This window comes from Tachyglossus aculeatus, chromosome 10 (assembly GCF_015852505.1).
Source record: "Tachyglossus aculeatus isolate mTacAcu1 chromosome 10, mTacAcu1.pri, whole genome shotgun sequence".
Classification (NCBI taxonomy): Eukaryota; Metazoa; Chordata; class Mammalia; order Monotremata; family Tachyglossidae; genus Tachyglossus; species Tachyglossus aculeatus.
This window is the reverse complement of record NC_052075.1, coordinates 54,863,383-54,888,026: the sequence shown is the minus strand read 5'-3', so window position 1 is coordinate 54,888,026 and position 24,644 is coordinate 54,863,383. Positions and strand designations below refer to the sequence as shown.

General features: G+C 56.0%; 1 protein-coding gene across 1 annotated transcript in view; it reads right to left on the bottom strand.

The window, feature by feature from the left end:
- Positions 1 to 14,548: 14,548 nt before the first annotated feature.
- TFCP2 (transcription factor CP2) overlaps positions 14,549 to 24,644 on the bottom strand; it is a 30,299-nt gene continuing 20,203 nt past the window's right edge. The window contains exons 6-15 of the mRNA XM_038752980.1: positions 23,280 to 23,432; positions 22,756 to 22,866; positions 21,806 to 21,894; positions 21,635 to 21,683; positions 21,431 to 21,524; positions 20,804 to 20,894; positions 17,382 to 17,494; positions 16,590 to 16,732; positions 16,014 to 16,065; positions 14,549 to 15,240 (exon numbers count right to left, since the gene is read on the bottom strand). Of these exons, the coding sequence (XP_038608908.1) occupies positions 15,203 to 15,240; positions 16,014 to 16,065; positions 16,590 to 16,732; positions 17,382 to 17,494; positions 20,804 to 20,894; positions 21,431 to 21,524; positions 21,635 to 21,683; positions 21,806 to 21,894; positions 22,756 to 22,866; positions 23,280 to 23,432 (933 nt within the window). The 3' untranslated portion in view covers positions 14,549 to 15,202. The remainder of the gene's footprint in view (positions 15,241 to 16,013; positions 16,066 to 16,589; positions 16,733 to 17,381; positions 17,495 to 20,803; positions 20,895 to 21,430; positions 21,525 to 21,634; positions 21,684 to 21,805; positions 21,895 to 22,755; positions 22,867 to 23,279; positions 23,433 to 24,644) is intronic.

Sequence of the window (24,644 nt, the reverse complement as noted above, 5' to 3'; positions counted from 1 at the left end):
TGCACACAGTAAGCGCTCAATAAATACGACTGATTGATTCTCTGGGCCTCAGTTCCCTCATCATCATCATCAATCGTGCTCTGTAAAAAGGGGATGAAGGCGGTGAGCGCCATGTAGAACGGGGACTGTGTCCAGTGTGATTAGCTGGTATCTACCCCGGCGCTAAGTACAGCGCCTGGCACATAGTAAGCGCTTAACAAAGGCCAATATTATTATTAATATTATGATTATTTAATCTGAGGGGGGCAGAGGGAGATCGGGGCAGGCTGTTGGGAGGGGAAGGGGGGACCCCGAAACCAACGGGCCTAAGCCGGGGGGTCCCGGCTCGGCCGAGATCCGGCATCTCGGGATCAGGTGAGACCAGCACTCCCGTTCCTCCTTTGGCTTTTTTCCTTGGGCTCTTTAAGTACCTGATTTGAAATGATTAAAAATACCTTCCGAGAGGCTGTTGGATTTTTCTCGACATGCTCGGAGGGCATCTTTGTACGTATTTGCTATTCTACTTTATTTGTTTATTTATTTATTTATTTATTTATTTATTCTATTTTATCAAGCGCTTAGTACAGTGCTCTGCACACAGTAAGCGCTCAATAAATACGATTGATTGATTTTGTTAATACGTTTTGTTCTACTGTCTGCCTCCCCCTTCCAGCCTGTGAGCCCTGCACACAGTAAGCGCTCAATAAATACGATTGATTGATGATTGATTGCTCTGCACACAGTAAGCACCATGTTTGGGGTTGTCTCCCCCTTTTAGACTGTGAGCCCACTGTTGGGTAGGGACTGTCTCTAGATGTTGCCAATTTGTACTTCCCAAGCGCTTAGTCCAGTGCTTTGCACACAGGAAGCGCTCAATAAATACGATTGATGATGATGATTGAATGAATGAATGAGCCGTCCTCTCCCAAGCACTTATTATTATTAATAGCAAGAACTGTGGTCTTCATTTAGCTTTAATTCTATTTGTTCTGATGACTTGACACCTATCCACACGTTTTGTTTCGTTGTCCGTCTCTCCCTTCTAGACCGTGAGCCCACTGTTGGGTAGGGACCGTCTCTAGGTGTTGCCAACTTGGACTTCCCAAGCGCTTAGTCCAGTGCTCTGCACACAGTAAGCGCTCAATAAATACGAGTGAATGAATGAATGACTGAGGAAGATACAAGGATGGACCCAATCCATGACTCAGTCTTCATCCCCATTTTACAGATCAATCAATCGTATTTATTTATTTATTTAGAAGCAGCGTGGCTCAGTGGAAAGAGCCCGGGCTTTGGAGTCAGAGGTCACGGGTTCAAATCCCAGCTCTGCCAATTACCAGCTGTGTGACCTTGGGCAAGTCACTTAACTTCCCTGGGCCTCAGTTACCTCATCTGGAAAATGGGGATGAAGACCGCGAGCACCCCGGGGGACAAACTGATCACCTTGTAACCTCCCCAGCGCTTAGAACAATGCTTTGCACATAGTAAGCACTTAATGCCATCATCGTCATCATTTATTGAGCCCTTACTGTGTGCAGAGCACTGTACTAAGCGCTTGGGAAGTCCAAGTTGGCAACATAGAGAGACAGTCCCTACCCAACAGGTGAGGGAACTGAGGGATGGGGAACTGAAGGAATGATTCGAATCCAGGTCTTTCTGATTCTTGGGCCGCCTGCTCCATCCACACTGCTTCCCCCCTGATCCTTTGACCCCTGTCAAAGTCCTGGGGTAGGAGGAGGCCTCTATTCTGAGCGCCTCCCCGCTCAAAGGTCCCCCAGGCTGCAGCCTCGGGGCCCGGAGCCGGGCTCCAAAACTCCCTCCTTCCTTCTTCAATCGTATTTATTGAGCGCTTACTGTGTGCAGGGCACTGGACTAAGCGCTTGGGAAGTCCAAGTTGGCAACATACAGAGACGGTCCCTACCCGACAGCGGGCTCACAGTCTAGAAGGAGGAGATGCACAACAAAACAAAAAACATATTAACAAAATAAAATAAAGAGAATATGTACAAGTAAAATAGAGTCATTCATTCATTCATTCGTATTTATTGAGCGCTTACTGTGTGCAGAGCACTGGACTAAGTGCTTGGGAAGTCCAAGTTGGCAACATAGAGAGACGGTCCCAACCCAACAGCGGGCTCACAGTCTAGAAGGGGGAGACAGGGAACATATTAACAAAATAAAATAAATAGGATAAATATGTCCAAGTAAAACGAATAGAGTAATTCATTCATTCATTCAATCGTATTTATTGAGCGCTTACTGTGTGCGGAGCACTGGACTAAGCGCTTGGGAAGTCCAAGTTGGCAACATCTAGAGACGGTCCCTACCCAACATTCATTCATTCATTCAATCGTACTGATTGAGTGCTTACTGTGTGCAGAGCACTGTACTAAGCGCTTGGGAAGTCCAAGTTAGCAACATCTAGAGACGGTCCCTACCCAACAGCGGGATCAGCCACCCCCGGCCTCAGTAGCCACTTGGCGGGTTCTAATCATCATCAATTGTATTTATTGAGCGCTTCCTGTGTGCAGAGCACTGTACTAAGCGCTTGGGAAGTACAAGTTGGCAACACAGAGAGACAGTCAACCGGGGCATCTGTTCAGCGCTTGCTGGGGGCCGAGCGCTGCGCTAAGCGCTGGGGTGGAGACGGGATCATCAGGTTGGCCGCAGCCCCTGGTCCACACGGGGGTCGTGCTCTAAGGGAGGAAGGAGAGCAGACGCCCAATCCCCCATTTCGCATGCGGGAGGGCGTCCACCCCAGTCCCTCCACAAGGTGACACAGGGAAAGGTGGGATGAACCGGGGTCAGGAAAGAACGGTCGGCTGCTCCCAGCGAGGCAACGAGGCCTACCGGCAAGAGCCGGAGCCAGAGAACCCGGGCTCTAACCTCAGGGCTGCCATGTGCCTGATGTGTGACCTTGGCCAAGTCACTTCCCTTTCCCTGTGGGTTCAGTCGCGTCACCGGGAAAATTGGGGATTGGATACCAGCGACGGGGATTGCGTCCGATCTGATTATCTTCCTCTCTTCCTCCCTTCAAGGCCCTGCTGAGAGCTCACCTCCTCCAGGAGGCCTTCCCAGACTGAGCCCCTTCCTTCCTCTCCCCCTCGTCCCCCTCTCCATCCCCCCCCTTACCTCCTTCCCTACCCCACAGCACCTGTATGTATGTATATATGTTTGTACATATTTATTACTCTATTTTACTTGTACATATCTATTCTATTTATTTTATTTTGTTAGTATGTTTGGTTTGGTTCTCTGTCTCCCCCTTTTAGACTGTGAGCCCACTGTTGGGTAGGGACTGTCTCTAGATGTTGACAATTTGTACTTCCCAAGCGCTTAGTCCAGTGCTCTGCACACAGTAAGGGCTCAATAAATACGATTGATGATGATGATGATGACTGTCTCTATACGTTGCCAATTTGTACTTCCCAAGCGCTTAGTACAGTGCTCTGCACACAGTAAGGGCTCAATAAATACGATTGATGATGATGATGATGACTGTCTCTATATGTTGCCAATTTGTACTTCCCAAGCGCTTAGTCCAGTGCTCTGCACATAGTAAGCGCTCAATAAATACAATTGATGATGATGATGATCTTGTCTCGTCCCCGGCGCCTAGTCCAGTGCTCGGCACACGGTGAAGCCCTCGGTAGTACAGTTATTACTATTATTTTTATCACAATTACGGCCAGCCATGGAGGGGAGGAGGCCTGGCCGCTTTGGAGGTGGGGGGCGAAGAGACGTGAGGGAGGAAGAAGGGGCAGGAGGTTCCGGGTGCAGAGGAGGGACGGGCTGCGGCTGGAGACCACCCGACCCCCATCTGTGCTCTGACTTCTCCCCTCCGTCCCCCACCCCCCGAGAATCAATCAATCGTATTTATTGAGCGCTTACTGTGTGCAGAGCGCTGTACTAAGCGCTTGGGAAGTACGAGTTGGCAACATATAGAGACAGTCCCTACCCAACAGCGGGCTCACAGTCTAAAAGAGTGGCCCGCACTCGAGAAGAGCAGCGGGGCCCTGGGGACGGGCCCAGATCCTTCCCCGGTGTCACCCTGGGCGGACACCCCCACTTCCCGAGGTGCCCCGATTCTCTCGACTGCCCCGGGATGCCCCGAGAAGCAGCGCGGCGTGGCTCGGTGGAAAGAGCCCGGGCTTTGGAGTCGGAGGTCGCGGGTTCAAATCCCGGCTACGCCGATTGTCAGCCGTGTGACTTCACTTCTCCGGGCCTCAGTTCCCTCATCTGTACGATGGGGATGAAGCCTGTGAGCCCCCCAGGGGGACAACCTGATGACCTTGTAACCTCCCCAGCGCTTAGAACAGTGCTTTGCACATCGTAAGGGCTTAATAGATGCCGTCGTTATTATTCCGTGCCAGCTCCCCCCGCCCCCCGTGTCCCTGTCATCTCCCCTTCTAGACTGTGAGCCCACTGTTGGGTAGGGACCGTCTCTAGATGTTGCCAAGCTTAGTCCAGTGCTCTGCACACAGTAAGCGCTCAATAAATATGATTGAATAAATGAATGGATCTCCCAGCATCTCTTCCGTGGCTTCGTCGGGCCTTCGGCCGGCCTCCCCGGGCCCGGGGCCGAGGCACGGTGGGTCCTGAGGCCGCGAGGTCGGCAGAGCCACCCGCGGTGCCAGGTTTGCCGGGCAGGAGGGCAGGGTGGCCACCCAGAGATCCGGGTGGGCTCCGGAACGGCGTCCAGGGCGAACAGAGGAGGCCGGCGATGCCTCAGGGTGGGGGGTCGGTCAGACCCGGCGGGCCTTCTCTGTCTAACAGAATCAATCGCATTTATTGAGCGCTTACTGTGTGCACAGCACTGTACTAAGCGCTTGGGAAGTACAAATTGGCAACATATACAGACAGTCCCTACCCAACAGTTTAAAAACAGAAGCAGCGTGACTTAGTGGAAAGAACCCGGGCTTGAGAGTCAAGGGACGTGGGTTCTAATCCCGGCTCCGCCCCTTGTCTGCTGTGTGACCTTGGACGGGCCACCTAATTTACCCGCGCCTCCCTCACATCATCTGTGAAATGGGGATGGAGACTGTGAGCCCCGCATGGGACAACCTGATGACCTTGTGCCTACCCCAGCGCTCAGAGCAGTGCTTGGCACGTAGTAGGCGTTTAACAAATGGCAACGTTATCATTTCTGGCACTGGTCACTTGGCGGGTGGCGGGAACCCCGAGACGCATCCCTCAGGGCACGCACCCCTCCCTCGTCGCTCCGGTTCCCGTATCCTCCCGGGGACCTCCAAAGCCCTCCTGCCGGGGTGACGTCAGGGGAGCCCTGTGCCCCCGGGGGCTGCCAGCCTAGGCCGATCCCCTACTCCAGTCCTCTCCTGCCCCTCGGTCAAATGCCCGGAACCATTTTGCCCAGCCGCCTTCCACAGTGCCCGTGCCACGGCCCCAACCCACCCTGGCATCCAGGCCCCCTCCATTCTGGAACCCCCTCCCCGTGACCTCCTCAGTCCTGGGGCCCCCCAATTCCCACATGCCCCCCATCACCAACCTGTCACCCTTCGACATCCTTGGCCCCTCCACCCCACCCCCAACCTCCATTTCGTGTCCCGGCCCCCACCCCATCCCTGTTTCCATTCTCTGCCCAATCCTGCTCCCAATCTCCCCAAGTTCCCCATCTCCACCCCCAGGGTCCACATCCCATTCCTGCCCTTTCCCCAAGGCCCTTCCCTCTCTTCCCAACCCCAGTCTTTACGTGAGCCCCTTCCTTCTGCTCCCACCCAATCTTTACCCCCAGAGCCCCAATCCCTCCTCTGCCTCCTTCCCCATCCCTAGTTTCTACTCCCAGGTCCCCCAACCCCTTTTCTGTCTTGCCCCCCACCCGCTCCTCTAACCCCCATCCCCCCATTTCTCCTCCCCCCATCCCCAATGTCTACCTCCAAGGCCCCGAACCCCCTTCTGTATGATAATAATGATAATGATGATGGCATTTATTAAGCGCTTACTATATGCAAAGCACTGTTCTAAGCACTGGGGAGGTTGCAAGGGGATCTGCCTTGTTGCCCATCGCCCTCCCCCCATCCTCAATGTCTACCTCCAGGGCCCCAGATCCCCTTCTCTATGATAATAATGATAATGATGATGGCATTTATTAAGCGCTTACTATGTGCAAAGCACTGTTCTAAGCGCTGGGGAGGTTGCAAGGGGATCTGCCTTGCTGCCCATCGCCCTCCCCCCGTCCCCAATGTCTACCTCCAGGGCCCCAAACCCCCTTCTCTATGATAATAATGATGGCCTTTATTAAGCGCTTACTATGTGCAAAGCACTGTTCTAAGCGCTGGGGAGGCTGCAAGGGGATCTGCCTTGTTGCCCACCCCCAATGTCTACTTCCAGGGCCCCAAACCCCTTCTCTACGATAATAATGATGGAATTTATTAAGCGCTATGTGCAAAGCACTGTTCTAAGTGCTGGGGAGGCTGCAAGGGGATCTGCCTTGTTGCCCATCCTCAATGTCTACCTCCAGTGCCCCGAACCCCCTTCTGCATGATAATAATGATAATGATGATGGCATTTATTAAGCGCTTACTATATGCAAAGCACTGTTCTAAGGGCTGGGGAGATTGCAAGGGGATCTGACTTGCTGCCCATCGCCCTCCCCCCGTCCCTACTGTCTACCTCCAGGGCCCCGAATCCCCTTCTCTATGATAATAATGATAATGGCATTTATTAAGCGCTTACTATATGCAAAGCACTGTTCTAAGCGCTGGGGAGGTTGCAAGGGGATCTGACTTGCTGCCCATCGCCCTCCCCCCGTCCCCAATGTCTACCTCCAGGGCCCCGAACCCCCTTCTCTATGATAATAATGATAACGATGATGGCATTTATTAAGTGCTTACTATGTGCAAAGCACTGTTCTAAACCTGGGGAGGCTGCAAGGGGATCTGCCTTGTTGCCCATCCCCAATGTCTACCTCCAGGGCCCCAGATCCCCTTCTCTATGATAATAATGATAGCATTTATTAAGGGCTTACTATGTGCAAAGCACTGTTCTAAGCGCTGGGGAGGCTGCAAGGGAATCTGCCTTGCAGCCCATCGCCCTTCCCCCATCCTCAACGTCTACCTCCAGGGCCCCAGATCCCCTTCTCTATGATAATGATGATGGCATGTACTAAGCGCTTACTATGTGCACAGCACTGTTCTAAGCGCTGGGGAGGTTGCAAGGGGATCTGCCTTGTTGCCCATCGCCCTCCCCCCATCCCCAACGTCTACCTCCAGGGCCCCGAACCCCCTTCTCTGTAATAATAATGATAATGATGATGGCATGTATTCAGCGCTTGCTACGTGCAAAGCACTGTTCTAGGCGCTGGGGAGGCTGCAAGGGGATCTGCCTTGTTGCCCATCCCCAATGTCTACCTCCAGGGCCCCGAATGCCCTTCTCTATAATACTGGTGGCATTTATTAAGCGCTTACTCCGTGCAAAGCACTGTTCTAGGCGCTGGGGAGGCTGCAAGGGGATCTGCCTTGTTGCCCATCCCCAATGTCTACCTCCAGGGCCCCGAATGCCCTTCTCTATGATACCGGTGGCATTTATTAAGCGCTTACTACGTGCAAAGCACTGTTCTAGGCGCTGGGGAGGCTGCAAGGGGATCTGCCTTGTTGCCCACCCCCAATGCCTACCTCCAGGGCCCCCCAACCCCCTTCTCTATGATAATGATGATGGCATTTATTAAGCGCTTACTACGTGCAAAGCACTGTTCTAAGCGCCGGGGGGGTTGCAAGGGGGATCTGCCTTGTTGCCCATCGGGCCCCCCCCACCGTGGTTCCCCCCCCCATGTCCTTTAACCCCTTCTGCGCCCCCTCCCCAGCCCCCCCTTGTCCCTCGGCCCCATTACCGGCTCTTCCTTGTCGTGGCCGCCTCCAGGGCCCGGGAAGCAGGGAGGGAAGGAGGGAAGGAGGGAGGGAAGGAAGGAAGGAAGGAAGGAGGGAAGGAAGGAAGGAGGGAAGGAAGGAAGGAGGGAAGGAGGGAAGGAAGGAGGGAAGGAGGGAAGGAAGGAGGGAAGGAAGGAGGGAAGGAAGGAGGGAAAGAGGGAGGGAGGGTCCCGGGCCGGGCCGGGCTCCGGCGGCAGCGAGCGAGGCCCGCACGGCCCCGGCTCCGGCTAACAATGGGCTCCGGCCGCAGCGCTACCGCTTTTATAGGCGCCGGCACGTCCCGACGTGCCCCGGGGCACGCCGGGATTTGTAGTCCGACGCGCCGCCCGAGGCATGCCGGGACCCGTAGTCCGGCCACTAGGCCCGCGCGCGGGGGCGCCTGGGAAATGGAGTCCCCGTCCGCCCACCCCACCGCGGGGCCTTCTGGGAAAGCGAGTTTCCCGCGGCGGCGGCCTGTCGCCTCGGCTCGGGGTTGGTGGGCTGAGGGGGCCAGAAGGAGGCCGTGAAAGGAAACCCGGGATGGGTCAAAATAATAATAATAATAACAACAATAATAATAATGATGATAATAATTGCATTTATTAAGCCATTACTATAATAACAGTGCTCTGCACGCAGTAATTGCTCAATAAATACGATCATAGGGAGGGACCAAGAAAGGAGGCCAGGGGGAGGCCATGGAAGGAAAACCGGAATGGGTCAAAATAATAATAATAATAATAATAATAATAATGGCACTTATTAAGCGCTTACTATAATAACAGTGCTCTGCACGCTGTAAGCGCTCAATAAATACGATCAAAGGGAGGGACCAAGACAGGAGGCCGGGGGAGGCCATGGAAGGAAACCCAGAATGGGTCAAAATAATAATAATAATAATAATGGCATTTATTAAGCCATTACTATAATAACAGTGCTCTGCACGCAGTAAGCTCTCAATAAATACGATCAAAAGGAGGGACCAAGAAAGGAGGCCGGGGGGAGGCCATGAAAGGAAACCCGGAATGGGACAAAATAATAATAATAATAATAATAATGGCACTTATTAAGCGCTTACTATAATAACAGTGCTTTGCATGCAGTAAGCGCTCAATAAGTACGATCATAGGGAGGGACCAAGAAAGGAGGCCGGGGGGAGGCCATGAAAGGAAACCCGGAATGGGTCAAAATAATGATGATGATAATAATAATAATAATAATAATAATAATAATAATAACGGCATTTATTAAGCCATTACTATAATAACAGTGCTCTGCACGCAGTAAGTGCTCAATAAATACGATCAAAGGGAGGGACCAAGAAAGGAGGCCGGGGGAGGCCATGAAAGGAAACCCGGAATGGGTCAAAATAATAATAATAATAATAATAATGGCATTTATTAAGCGCTTACTATAGTAACAGTGCTCTGCACGCAGTAAGCGCTCAATGAATACGATCAAAGGGAGGGAGAGACCAAGAAAGGAGGCCCGGGGGGAGGCCATGAAAGGAAACCCGGAATGGGTCAAAATATAATAATAATAATGGCAGTTATTAAGCGCTTACTATGTGCAAAGCACTGTTCTAATAATAACAGTGCTCTGCACGCAGTAAGCGCTCAACAAATACGATCAAAGGGAGGGAGAGACCAAGAAAGGAAGCCCGGAATGGGTCAGAATAATAATAACGGTGCTCTGCACGCAGTAAGCGATCAGTAAGTACGATCGAAAGAACGAATAAAAAGGAGACTTTTTCCCAAAACGTGGCTTCCGCCCACTGGGAATGTCGCACACCTGGACAGGTGGGTCTTGGTAGTCTTACCTGTACTTCCCAAGGGCTTAGTACAGCGCTCTGCACACAGTAAGTGCACAGTAAGCGCTCTGCACACAGTAAGCGCTCATACGACTGAATGAATGTTAAAAAATGGTATTTAATAATGAGGGGTATTAGTTAAGCGCTTACTAATAATGATGATGGTATTTGTTAAACACTTACTATGCGCAAAGCACTGTTCTAAGTGCTGGAGGGGATATAAGGTGATCAGGTTGTCCCACGGGGGGCTCACAGGCTTAATCCCCATTTTCCAGAGGAGGGAACTGAGGCCTAGAGAAGTGAAGTGACTTGCCCAAAGTCACCCAGCTGACAACTGGCGGAGCCAGGATTTGAACCCATGACCTCTGACTCCAAAGCCTGGGCTCTTTCCACTGAGCCACACCGCTCCTACTATGTGCAAAGCACTGTTCTAAGCGCTGGGGTGGATGCACGGTAATCAGGTTGCCCCACATGGGGCTCCCAGTCTTCATCCCCATTTCCCAGATGAGGCCACTGAGGCCCAGAGCGGTGAAGTGACTTGCCCAAAGCCACACAGCTGAGAAGTGGCGGAGCCGGGATTCGAACCCATGACCCGTTAAGCACTTACGACGTGCCTGGCCCCGTTCTGAGCACGGGGGTAGACACGAGGCTAATCAGGTTGGACACAGTCTCTGTCCCGCGTGGGCTCACGGTCTTAATCCCCATTTTACAGTTGAAGTCACTGAGGCGCAAGGAAGTGGAAGTGACTCGTCCAAGGTCACGCAGCAGAGACAGGATTAGAATCCAGGTCTTTCCGAATCCCAAGCCTGCGCTCTTTCCCCTGGGCCACGCTGCTTCTCAGCCCGCCAGCTCTCGCGGAGGGCAGACAGGGGTCTTGCCCCCCTTAGTCCCCTCACAGTCACTAATGGGGGGCCCTTGTAATAATAATTCCGGTATTAAGTGCTCAGGGAAGCAGCGTGGCTCAGTGGAAAAAGCCCAGGCTTTGGAGTCAGAGGTCATGGGTTCAAATCCCGGCTCCGCCAATCGTCAGCTGTGTGACTTTGGGCAAGTCACTTCTCTGGGCCTCAGTTCCCTCATCTGGAAAACAGGGACTAAGACTGTGAGCCCCACGTGGGACAACCTGATCACCTTGTAACTTCCCCAGTGCTTCGCACATAGTAAGCGCTTAACAAATGCCATCATCATTATTATTAGTATTATTATTATTATTACCACATGCCAGGCCCTAAGCACTAGGATGGATACAAGGAAATCGGGTCGGACGCGGTCCCCATTATTCATTCATTCACACCTATTACTGTGTTGTTGCCCACTTGTACTTCCCAAGCGCTTAGTACAGTGCCCTGCACACAGTAAGCGCTCAATAAATACGATTGAATGAACGAGCAGAGCACTGGCCTAAGCGCCTGCCTGAGTACAACAAAAAATAGGCACATTCCCTGCCCACAACAAGCTTAGTCTGTCCCACATGGAGCTCACAGTCTTTATTCCCATTTTACAGATAATAGTAATAATGGCATTTATTAAACACTTACTATGTGCACTGTTCTGAGCGCAGGGGAGGTTACAAGGTGATCAGGTTGTCCCACATGGGGCTCACCGTCTTCATCCCCATTTTCCAGATGAGGCAGAGGGAAGCGAAGGGACAACGTGGCCGCCGCCAACTAGAAAGGCTGTGAGCCCACTGTTGGGTAGGGACTGCCCCTAATATGTTGCCAACTTGTACTTCCCAGGCGCTTAGTACAGTGCTCTGCACACAGTAAGCGCTCAATAAATACGATTGTTTGGTTTTGTTTGGTTTTTTATGTTTGGTTTTGTTCTCTGTCTCCCCCTTATAGACTGTGAGCCCACTGTTGGGTAGGGACTGTCTCTATGTGTTGCCAACTTGTACTTCCCAGGCGCTTAGTACAGTGCTCTGCACACAGTAAGCGCTCAATAAATACGATTGATTGATTGATTGAAAGGCAGGACGGGTGAAGCCCTCCTCTAGCTTGTTGGAGGCCACGAATGTGTCTGTTACATTGTTCGCCCAAGTGCTTAGTACAACGCCCTGCCCACGAGCACTCAGTACGACCGTTTGACCGAAGCCAGATGGGACGGGGTGACGCTCCGACTACATCCCCGCGACAGCGGGCCCCCGACTCGCTCTTCTCGGCGGACTGGGGGCTTGAACGCAGGCCCTCGGCCCTTGGGACGCGGCCCTTCGGTCCGGCGGCCGACACGTAGGACGGGTCACAGTCTCGAAGTCCAGAGGCCTCGGCCCCAGCCCTGCTGCCCAGCAGCCACCAACGGCACTTGAGTCACGCCAACGTTTTCGGCCCGGTTGCGGAACGGGATCCAAAGGCGAGCCGCAAATTCACGGGGAGGAGGTCGACCCTGGCAAGGAACGGGATCCAAAGGCGAGCCGCGAATTCACGGGCCCTTTAGATGCCCACCAACCTCGCCGCGGAGGGCCAGCCGGGCAACCTGCGTGGGTGAGGATGCCCAGACCCCCAGGCCCGCTAAACCTGGTGCTAAAAGGGCGGAGGACTTCCGAGACTCAAAGCCCCCGCGACGACCCTGGCCTCCATAGAGTCCTCTTCCTTCCCCGGGTCTGGGCCGGAAAACCCCGAAAAAGTGAGCTTATAAACCCCCGGTAGCCCCATGGCTAAAGCGCAGACCTGGAGCCAGAAGGATCTGGGTTCTAATCCTGCTCCGCCACCTGTCTGGTGGGAGACCCCGGGCAAGTCACTTCTCTGGGCCTCACTTACCCCGCCTATAAAATGGGGCGTAAGAGTGTGAGCCCCACGTGGGACAGGGACTTGTATCCAACCCGATTTGCTTGTAATAACGTTGGCATTTGTTAAGCGCTTACTATGTGCACTGTTCTAAGCGCTGGGGGGGGGGATACAAAGTGATCAGGTTGTCCCATGTGGGGTTCACAGTCTTAATCCCCATTTTACAGATGAGGCAACTGTAAAGAAGTTAAGTGACTTGCCCAAGGTCACACAGCCGACATGTGGCGGAGTCGGGATTCGAACCCATGACCTCTGACTCCAAAGCCCAGGCTCTTTCCACTGAGCCACGCTGCTTTTCACTGCTTGTACCTACCCCAGCGCTTAGTACAGTGACTGGCACAGAGGGAGCGCTTAACAAATGCCGCAATTATTATTACCATTATTAGACCTGTCTACTTCTTTTGTTTTGTTGTTTGTCTCCCCCTTCTAGACTGTGAGCCCATTGCTGGGTAGGGACCGGCTCTATATAAATAAATAACGATGGTATTTGTTAAGCGCTATGTGCAAAACACTCTATATGTTGCCGACTTGGACTTCCCAAGCACTTAGTACAGTGCTCTGCACACAGTAAGCGCTCAATAAGTACTATTGAATGAATATGTTGCCAACTTGTACTTCCCAAGCGCTTAGTACAGTGCTCTGCACACAGTAAGCACTCAATACGATTGAATGAATATGTTGCTGACTTGTACTTCCCAAGCGCTTCGTACAGTGCTCTGCACACAGTGAGCGCTCAATAAATACGATTGAATGAATGAATATGTTGCCGACTTGTACTTCCCAAGCGCTTAGTACAGTGCTCTGCACACAGTAAGCCCTCAATAAATGCGAATGAATGAATGAATGAATTAATTTGATCCGCCATTGAGCCAGTTTGACTCCAGATTGGGAGCCCTGGGGCATTTGGACCCCTCCGAATTATAAATCTCCTAAGAGATCTCCTCCAACCTGACTTCCTTACATCCACTCCGGAGCTTAGTACAGTGCCTGGCACAAAGTAAGTGCCTAATAAATACCATAATTATTAAGAGGGGAAGGCTGGCTGCCAGAAGTTGATTACCAAGGGATGGAGAGAGGGGTGGAGGTGGGAATGGAAGATTTCCCCGCTCCAAAAGGACTCCTTGGCGCCAATCACGAAATCCATCCCCGCCCCATCCCGTGTCTCCAGTGCGATTTCGGCCCGCGTCTTCATCCCGCTTCACCCCGACCGTTGTCACGGCAGGAGGAACCGGGAGTTGATTCCGCTACCTCGTACAGACCCCCGGACTTGGCGCTTGGGCCGGTCAACGGCCGTGAGTGGGGGGCAGAAACGGAGGATGGGCCCGCTTTGGTTCGCTTCGTCTTCTGCAGCGGCGCGGCGGGGAGCTACACCGGTCTCTGATACGGGTCCTCGATGACTTGAGCTCTCTCGGAGGTCTCCGAGACGCGAGCTCCGACGACTGGCCGCCAGGACCAGGTGGTAAAAAGAGACAATACAGGCCTCCGGCCCGGCGCCGGACCGGGGTAAAACGTCCGAAGGTCCTCGTGGGTGGGAGATCTGGCCCGTCCCGGTCCCGATGTGACGTCGCAAATCCTGTCCGACCATCCGGGCTTCTCACGTCATTCCCGCCGGCGAACGGGCAACGGGAATTGACGGCGTTGCCCGGGCCGGAAGAGTTCCCGGAGCCGGGCGGGCCTCCGGTCCAGCTGCCGAGGTCGCGCTCGCCCTGGCCTTCAGGCTGGACGGTCCCGCTCCGGCTTCTTGCCTTCGGCTGGAGGCGGCGATGCCGGTGTCCCCCCGTGGCTCCTTCCGGCTCCCCGTCGACGCTTTCCACCCCCTTCCTCGGGGGGTGGGGGGGTCAGGGAGGAGGAAGAGATTCGTGGCCTGCTCGGAGAAGAGACCGAGTCCTGTTTGATCGGAAGAGAGCGCCCAGCGTGGGCCCACCGGGACTCTCGGCGCTTGGTACAGCGCTATGCGCACGGAAAGTGCTCAATAAATACAACCGTCGGGCTAGCCTTGGGTCCGATGGGTCTGTCTGGCCCGCCTGCGGCCGGTGGCGGCGGGAGACCCCCGGGGGCCTCTTGGCCCGAGGACCCCCCCGTTCTCGGGCCTTCCCGCTGAGAAGCAAAACGGACTTGGATCACCACGCAGGCTGACTTTAATGGACCGGAACCGCCTTTCGTATAAAAACCGAGCGAGCTTTACCAAGTGCTTTTAAATAAAAAAGCCAGACACCCAGTCCCGTATAAAAATCTTTCGAGACGCGTCAACCTGAAGCCAATCCGGGGAGGGGACCGCCCGGCCCCGGGCCGGCGACCAACCCCCGCGACAATCTCCTGGTTTGACGGGGGGACGGGGGGCTGCACCCCGGACCCGAAGCCCCTCGGCTAATCGCTCGGGAGACAGGGTGGCCCTGGGCAGGGCAGGGGGAGGCGGCTGCGGGGTGGGAGGGATGCTCGGGGTACGGTCCGCCCACGGCCCGCCGGACCCCTTCAGTCCGGGCCCGCCGCGCGGGAGAGGCGCCTGTTCGGGAGAGGCGGGGCCGCTCTCGTTTCGACTTAGGAGCGGGAATGTTTTCCGGGAGCCCCTTGCGTGACACCGTCCTCTCCCCGCGCCTTCCTCCCGGCCCGAAGCCACAGGCCGGGACCCGGGATCGAGGGGCCCGAGCGGAGGGGGCGGGGGGCGGGGAGGAGGGGGGCAGACGGGCAGCCTCCGCGGGGGTCCCACGGCCCTCCGACGCTCCGCCCCCAACCCGCCCCAGAGCGGGGTGGGGGTGGGTGCCAGGCTTTCCCTTCTATTTCAAGATGACGTGATAGCTGTCGTTGGTTTCGGCTGTAAAGGAAGGAGGAGGGTCAGCCGTCCGGAACCAGGGGGCCGGAAGGGACCCGCAACAACAGGGCGGCCGCCCCTCCGCCGAGGACCGCTGCCGCTCCCCCGGCCCCGGGGATCTCCCGCCGGGCCCAGCTGCTCACGTCTAAATTCCGTCTTGGATTCGCCGGGGGCCCGTTTCTAGCGCTTCCTCCTCGAGGGGTTGGGATTTTGGCTTCGGGAGCGCAGGGTTCCGCGCCCGGGAAGCGCTTCATAAATACGATCTACCGACTGACCGAGCGGGAGGATCCCCGGGCTCTGGGACGGTGCTCGGCCCCCGGGGAAGAGCAGCCCAGGGGATTGAGGAGGAGGGGGGAAAAAAGCCGGCGGCGGCGGGTTGGAAGGGATGCCGTGGTCAAGCACTTTGGCTGGGGAACCGCCCCGCCCTCCGCTCATAAGCCGTTTTCCTTGGATCCCGTGTCCGCTGCCGGCCCCCGAACTGCCCTAGCTGGGGCCCATTCCGGCCCCCTGACCCTTGGGAGCTTTTGGCCCCATGTCGGTGTTCCTAATCAGGGGCCTTGTGACCAGACTCGGCCCCCCCGGGGACCCCGAGGTGGGGTTTGGGGTTCCCTCCCACCATCCTCACGCCCCCGGGGTACCAGGCTGCTGTTTGGCAAGATAAGAGCAGGCCCCGAGGGGACCCGGACAGAACGGGGGTCCCCCCTCCCCGGCCAGCTGGGACCGGCTGGATCCGCGGCCGCCCCCGGCCCCCGGTCGGCGTTCCGGGATTCCCTTACCTTTCATCGTGTCCAGGACAAAGCACGCTTCTTCCTGAAAGTTCTGGATCATCTGGAAGAAGGAAGAAGGGGTGAGACGGTCACCCGGGGCTGGAGGAAAAGGGCCCCCCCTCCCCAAATCAGCAGCATGAGAAGCACTGTGGCTCAGTGGAAACAGCCCGGGCTTTGGAGTCAGAGGTCCCGGGTTCAAATCCCGGCTCCGCCAATTGTCAGCTGGGTGACTCTGGGCAAGTCACTTCACTTCTCTGGGCCTCAGCGAGGGGATGAAGACTGTGAGCCCCCCGGGGGACAAGCTGATCACCTTGTAACCTCCCCAGCGCTTAGACCATAGTAAGGGCTTAATAAATGTCATTATTATTATTATTACTATTAAAACGAGGCCGAGGGAGAGAAACCGGAGGCGGAGGGAAGGGGGTTCCCTGTAGCACCTGACTTGGGCCCACCCACTCCCGGGGGCTCGGACCAGGGATTCCCCGCGGGCACGGGGCCGTCTGGGCCTGCTGGCCCTCAAGCAGGGCGACAACACCTCCGGGGTTGGGGCAGTCCCCGGCCCGAGGCGGGGCTGGGGCTGTTTACCTCATCGCTGATGAGCACGTGGATGCCAGTTGGCCCCTGTTTGTAGATCTGACTGATCTGGCAAGGGGAAATACTGAAAAGCTGAGCGATCTTTTCCGTCAGTTCCATGGCCGTCAGCTCCTCCAGGTAGATGGCGTGGTACACTGGGCGGGACGGGGACGGACGGCGTCCGATTTAGGCCGGGGGGTGGAGGGGGGTCCGCCACCACGGCTCCCGGGGCCGGCCCTTAGGCGGGAGGGTTGCGGCGGCAACTCTGTGCCGGGGGCGTGGGAGCGGGCGCGGGCTCCTCAGAGGTGGGGTCATTCGCATCCTTCTCCCCCCTCCGGACCCCCGCTCCCACAGTCCGCCGCAGAATAATAATAATAATAATAATAATGTTGGCATTTGTTAAGCGCTTACTATGTGCAAAGCACTGTTCTAAGCGCTTGGGGGGATACAAAGTGATCAGGTTGTCCCACGTGGGGCTCACAGTCTTAATCCCCATTTTACAGACGAGGTAACTGAGGCTCAGAGAAGTTAAGTGACTTGCCCAAGGTCACACAGCAGACATGTGGCGGAGTCGGGATACGAACCCATGACCTCCGACTCCAAAGCCCGGGCTCTTTCCACTGAGCCACGCTGCTTCTCTAAGATGTGCAGAAGGGAGGCACATCGAACCGACGGAGGAGAGGAGCGGACAGGCCCGCCTCGGGTAGGGAGGTTGCTTGGGGAGCCCCCCGCCCCCGGATCAGACTTCCCCGCAAAAGCCCCCATTCCCGCCTCGGTCCGCCGCCCCGACCCCGGGAAGCCCACCGAAGAAAGCGCCGTTTGAGTCTCCGTCCTCGTGGTTTTGCTGCTGCTGCTGCTGGTCAGTCAGCTGCAGGGACTCCTGGCACACGTAAATGGTCAGTCGGGGCCGCACCATCCTGGGGAGAGACGAAGCGGTGGCGAGGGCGGAGGGCAGGGCTCGGAGGGGGACACGCTTCCTCCGGGCCGGGACCCCCCTCTGATGGGGAACCCTGAGGGGTCACCAAGAGGACCCTGTCTGTCAGTCATCATCATCAATCGTATTTATTGAGCGCTTCCTATGTGCAGGGCACCGTACTAAGCGCTTGGGAAGTACAAATTGGCAACACCTAGAGACGGTCCCTACCCAACAGTGGGCTCACAGTCGAAAAGGGGGAGACGGAGAACAAAACCAAACATACTAACAAAATAAAATAAATAGAATAGATATGTACAAGTAAAATAAATAAATAGAGTAATAAATATGTACAAACATATATACAGGGGCTGTGGGGAAGGGAAGGAGGTAAAATGGGGGGGATAGGATTCAGTCATTCATCCTCTCAATCGTATTGTGTACTAAGCGCTGGGGAAGTCCAAGGCGGCAACACCTAGAAGGGGGAGACGGAGAACAAAACCAAACATACTAACAAAATAAAATAAATAGAATAAATATGTACAAATAGAGTAATAAATATGTACAAGCACATATACATATATACAGGATTATTAGGATTCATTCATTCACCCTCTCAATCGTCTTGTGTACTAAGCGCTGGGGTAGTCCAAGGTGGACGGTCGGTCCCTACCGACCAGGGGCGTCTCCCCCAGCCCCGGCCCGCGGCGGCCCTCACAGTTGCGGATGTCGGAGATGAAGACGGCCAGGCCGCGCATCCCGTCTCCCTTGGACAAGGCCGGCATGATGGCGATGGCCGGACCGACGGGCCGACGGACGCCCACCCGGCCTCCTCCAGTCCTTGCTTTGGACACAATGACCCGGGAGGCGGGGGACCCCCCCATCCGAAGAGGACCCCCAAGAAGACCCTGTCTGTCAGTCCTTGCTTCGGACACAATGACCCGGGAGGCGGGAGAAGCAACTGGGACCAGGAGTAGGAATCGAGGACCTCCTCCGCGCCCCTCAAAGGGCAGGGAATTGGGGTGTCCAGTCTGGAGAAGAGAGGGCTGAGAGAGGTGGACGTTGACCGGTTCTCTACGACCGGAAGATCAAATCAGCGGAAATTTAGCTCGTTGTGGGCAGGGAACGTGTCTACCGACGCTGTTGCACGGTACTCTCCCCAGTGCTTGGTACAGAATAAGCCCTCAATAATAGTTCTGGCATTGGTTAAGGGGGTTAAGACTGAGCCCCCGCCTTACCTCCTTCCCCTCCCCACAGCACCCGTATATATGTATATGTTTGTATGAACTTATGACTCTATATATTTTATTTGTGCATATTTACTCTATTTTATTTTGTTAATATGCTTTGTTTTGTTCTCTGTCTCCCCTTTCTAGACTGTGAGCCCGCTGTTGGGTAGGGACCGTCTCTAGATGTTGCCAACTTGGACTCCCCAAGCGCTTAGTCCAGTGCTCTGCACACGGTGAGCGCTCAATAAATACGACTGAATGAATGAATGAATTAGTGCTCAAGTGGAAAGAGCCCGGGCTTTGGAGTCATAAGTCCGAGGGGCCTGGCTTTGACGGCGGAGAGGGCGATCGTCTGTCGGAGAGAAGCAGCGTGGCTCAGTGGAAAGAGCCCGGGCTTTGGAGTCAGAGGTCGTGGGTTCAAATCCCGGCTCCGCCACTTGTCAGCCGTGTGATTTTGGGCAAGTCACTTAACTTCTCTGGGCCTCAGTTACCTCATCTGGAAAATGGGGATGAAGACTGTGAGCCCCCTGTGGGACAACCTGATCACCCTGTATCCTCCCCAGAGCTTAGAACAGTGCTTTGCATGTAGTAAGCGCTTAACAAATGCCATTATTACTATTATTGTTATTATTAATACAGACGATTGAGTGAATGAATGAATGCATGAAGCGCTTACCGCGTGCCAAGCACTGTACTCTGCGCTGGGGTAAATACACGATAATCAGGGACCAGTAGGAGGGAGAACAGGTACTGGATCCCATTTGGCAGATGAGGGAACTGAGGCCCCAGAAAAGAAGTGAACTGCCTATGCTTTTTCTGCTTCTTGTGGGCGGGGAGGGGTCCGTGGGCCTCTGTCGTCTTCTACACTGTGAGCCCACTGTTGGGTAGGGACCGTCTCCATGTGTTGCCAACTTGTACTTCCCAAGCGCTTAGTACAGTGCTCTGCACACGGTAAGCGCTCAATAAATACGATTGATTGACTGATTGGTTCCCCCAAGCTCTTACTACAGCATTTAGCACTCAGTAGATGCTTAAATCCCACTCAACTTCTACTAGCAAAAACCTCCACCCCAGGTGAATTTTTAAGAAGTGAACAGAGGCTGGATTCATCAGCCAGGAGGCAGGGGGCTGGACCAGCGTGGCTCAGTGGAAAGAGCCCGGGCTTTGGCGTCAGGGGTCATGGGTTCAAATCCCGGCTCCGCCACTTGTCAGCTGGGTGACTTTGGGCAAGTCACTTCACTTCTCTGGGCCTCAGTTACCTCATCTGGAAAACGGGGATGAAGACAGTGAGCCCCTCGTGGGACAACCTGATCACCTTGTAACTTTCCCAGTGCTTAGAACAGTGCTTTGCACATAGTAAGCGCTTACAAATGCTATCTTTATTATTATTATTATTATGACCAACCCTTTTTCCCGGACTGAGCCCCCTTTTTCCTCTCCCCCTCCCCCCAACCCTACCTCCTTCCCCTCCCCACAGCACCTGTATAGATGTTAGTACGGATTTATTACTCTATTTTACTTGTACATAGTTACTATTCTATTTATTTTGTTAATGATGTGCATCTAGCTTTACTTCTATTTATTCTGATGACTTGATCCCTGTCCACATGTTTTGTTTTGTTGTCTGTCTCCCCCTCCTAGACTGTGAGCCCGTTGGTGGGTAGGGACCGTCTCTATATGTTGCCAACTTCGACTTCCCAAGCGCTTAGTACAGTGCTCTGCACACAGTAAGCGCTCAATAAATACAACTGATTGATTGATCTAGCTTTACTTCTATTTACTCTGATGACTTGACCCCCGTCCACATGTTTTGTTTTCTTGTCTGTCTCCCCCTTCTAGACTGTGAGCCCGTTGGTGGGTAGGGACCGTCTCTAGATGTTACCAACTTGGACTTCCCAAGTGCTTAGTACAGTGCTCTGCACACAGTAAGCGCTCAATCAATACGACTGATTGAATGAATGACCCTTTCGGGACCCTTCCAGCTTGGGAACTCTCAGGAGGGGATTCGAACGTAAAGCCCACGGGGGCAGAGGCCGTGTCTTCCCGAGAACCTCCTCCAGTGTTTCCCGCCCGCGGGCACCCACCGGCCTTTCAGGGCGTTGAAGAGGCGGATTCCGTCGGCGGGGCCGCAGATCTGGATGACGTCGTCCCGGGTCAGCTTCAGTAAATCCGCGCCTGGAAATCCCAACGGAGCCACTCGGACCCTTGGCTCTCGGTGGGATCGTGGGGTCCGGAAGGGCTTCTGGGGGCAAGTCCCCAATCTCCCCGACGACCCAGGAATCCCGAGGGGCAGGAGAAGCAGCGAAGAGGGTGTGGGTGAAGGGTGGTAAGCAGCTCCTTGGGGCAGGAGGGGTTTGGAGGGACAAGGAAGTCCGCCGGGCCTCACCGGGATTCGGAAAGCGGAGTCGCCAAATGCTAAAGCTCGGCCCGCCAAGCCGGCCACGGTCCAACTGCCCACGTCTACGGCACCGCCCCGTCTGGGGGCAGACCCCCTTCCCCGTGCCCCTCACCACCCTCCTCTGCCAGCGTCCAAGCCGGAGCACTCTACGGTGGGCCCTGGGAATTCTGAACTCGGAAGGGGCGGCACAATGGCAGCTTCGCTCTTCCCGGGAGCCCGCCACCCACCCTACCTCGTTCTGGCCAGGAATGGGGAGGAGAGGGGAGGAGAGAAGAGGGCAGGAAGGGTGGGCAAGGGGGGAGCCAGCCCCGACCTGAGAAGTTCACGAACAGCCGGGAGAAGGTGGAGAAGCGGTTCCGATGGAGCCACTGCTGGGCGTCCTGAGGCGTGGTGGTCGGCAGTAGATTCTGAAACGGCGGCCACGGGGGCGGGTCGGCCTTGGTGCCCGTGGACGGGTCCCCGGGGAGCGCCAGGAGGGATGCCCGGCCCCCCCGGCCCCGCCCCGGCCCACACTTACGTCCGTGACTGGAGGGGGCGGCTCGGGCTGGTGGTTCGGAGAGCCGTTCCTGGAGAGAGACGTGGCCGACGCCAGGCTGAGCGAGCCGGGCGCAGATGGCCCTCCGGGGGGGGCACGGGGCGGTAGGGGATGTTCCCCTGGCATGACCACCCCCTGCTGCCCCACACTTACCCTTCCCCGATGGAAAAGCTGCTGTGGGAACTGTTGAAGCCGGGGGACGGGGAGTTGTTGACGTACGTGATCTCGGGCCAGGGGGAGCACTGGAAGACAGAACCCAGCTGGGAGGCCGAGGGCCGACTGGGATGGGCGGTCCTGGGCCCCGCCACTTTGCTCCGGGGACCCCCCCGCCGTCGGAGCGGGAGCTGAGCTCCTCACGGGCGGCGGATGAGCGTCAAGTGGCTCACAGGGCTTTGCGCTAAAGATGCTAGCTTATCTCCACTACCGCTATCATCCCATCCGTTGATCCGCGGTACTTATCGAGCATTCAGTGCGCGCAACCAACTAGCATCCATTGAGAGCTTACTGTGCGCAGAGCGCCGTACTAAACGTTTGAGAGAGAACGATACAGTTGGTAGACACGATCCCTGCCCTTGAGGAGCTTCCGGTCAAGAGGCGACCACTACTACGCTCCAACTAACAGGAACCTCACGCTCTCAACGTAGGGGGGAGGTCAAAGGTCACAGGGGACACAGACTCCTAGCAGGGGAAGGGGGCAGGAAACCAAGCCGGCTCCCCATCTCCTCGTGCCCGAGCCAGCCGAGACAAGCAGTTGCCCCACCGCAGTTTCGATGACCTTGAGGAATGGCGGAACCGCCATCCCCCATTCTTTTAGACTGTGAGCCCACTGTTGGGTAGGGACTGTCTCTATGTGTTGCCAATTTGTACTTCCCAAGTGCTTAGTACAGTGCTCTGCACATAGTAAGCGCTCAATAAATACGATTGATTGATTGATTGATCCCCCGGGAGCGACGAGGCATTGGGCTTGACGGCCGGGGGACCCGGCCTCCGGCTTTGAGGGGGTCCGGCTACCATCGGGCCGCGGCCTCGCCGCCTGTCTCCCAGGGCCCCCAGAGGAGACGTGGAAAACCGGCCCCCGGAATCTCCCGGGCCTCCCCGCTCACCTCGGTGAGAATTGTCGTCTCGTAGGAAGGCTGGTATTTCTCTTTCTCGTGCGGAGTTCGCTTCTCCATCTTCTCCCGGTCTGTCTTCTGCTTCCTGTCGGCACCTTTGGGCTGGAAGGTGGGCACGGGGGCCGGGTGGAGAGGGAGCCCGAACGGCTCCCCGCCGGTGACGCGGGGCCGGGAAGGGACTCCCCGGGGGCCGCGGAGAGGGTCCTCGCTCTGGGCCCATCTCCGCCCCGGCCCCTCTCCCGTCCTCGTCCGGGGTGGATATGGGGCGGGGACGTCAGTGGCGGGGGGGTGAAGGCTGGCGGGAGACCCGCTTCACGGGCCATCTGTGGCCTCCTCGCTACGGGCCCGGACAGGGCGAGCCCACCGCCCGCCCTTGGGCAGGTGCCGACACCCCCACGGCCTCTCGGGTCTCCCCCGGCGCCGATTCCGAGCCACCCCCTTCTCTCCCGGGAACGACGAGGGGCCCGGGCTGCCTCCCCCGGGCCCGGAAGGGGTCCCCGGGGAACCGGCCGAACCTTGAAGACTTTGATCTGGCAGCTGGCGGAGTGCAGGTGCTCGGTGTACTCCCCGTTCTCGTTCTCCTTGAAGGTGTCGATCTGCACCCGGAAGGGGACCCCCTTCTCCCCGCCGTGCTTCCGCATGGTGAACTCCGTGCTGATGCAGTGCACCTGGATGGAGCCCCGGGGGGGGTCTGCAGCTCAGCGCCCGACCCCCCCGCCCCCGGCACGCCCGTGCATCCGAACCACCGAGATCCCGGGGCCAGAATCCATTCCGGGGGACAACGGGGTCTACCCCAAGCTGACGAGACGCCTGTCTTCCCAAGAGAGGGATGCCACACCTTCAAGTAGAGTGGAAGCTCCCTGTGGGCCCCGCTTTACACCACCCGGACACTCAGAACAGCGCACCGTGTCCGGTGGACGCTCAGTAAGTACGGTCAACCGCGACCGGCGGACCGTTTCCACGTTCCCCAGCGGAGAACCCGTCCCGAGTCAAACGTGACCCCCCTCTGGCTGAATTTCAATCCGAGTCCCGGGTGGGACAGGGACAGTGACCAGTCTAACTGGGGTATCTGTTAAGCGCTTACTATGTGCCCAACACTGTACCAAAGCAATTTCAATGCGAGCCCCGGGTGGGACAGGGACAGTGACCAGTCTAACTGGGGTATCTGTTAAGCGCTTACTATGTGCCCAACACTGTACCAAAGCAATTTCAATCCGAGCCCCGGGTGGGACAGGGACAGTGACCAGTCTAACTGGGGTACCTGTTAAGCGCTTACTATGTGCCCAACACTGTACCAAATGCTACGGCGGATGCCAGATAATCAGGTCCCACCCGAGGCTTGCGGTCTACGTAGCAGTGGGAACGGGTCCTGAATTTCCCATTTTACAGATGAGGGAACTGTTGGACAGGGAAGGGAAGTGACTCGCTCAAGGTCACCCAGCTAGCGAGCGGCGGAGCCGGGGTGAGAGCACAGGTCCTCTGGCTCCCGCACCCGGGCTCTTTCCAGGCTTATCATCATCATCAATCGTATTTATTGAACGCTTACTATGTGCAGAGCACTGTACTAAGCGCTTGGGAAGTACAAATTGGCAACGCATTGAGACAGTCCCTACCCAACAGTGGGCTCACAGTCTAAAATCTCTCCCCCAGCGCTTAGCACGCTGCTTGGTACGTCGCAAGAGCCGAACGGACGCTGTAATCGACCCCTCCTCTCCCGCTTGAGACTCAGTGTGGGTGAAACAGAGCCAGTCGCTCCCCTGCACAGGCTGCTCCGTCGCCTTGGATCCGGCCGGGCAACTCCCTCAAATCCCGGCGTTCCAGCCGTTGCCAGTTTCTCCCGGGCGGCGGCCTGCCTTAGGTTGCGATCGTCACGCGAATCT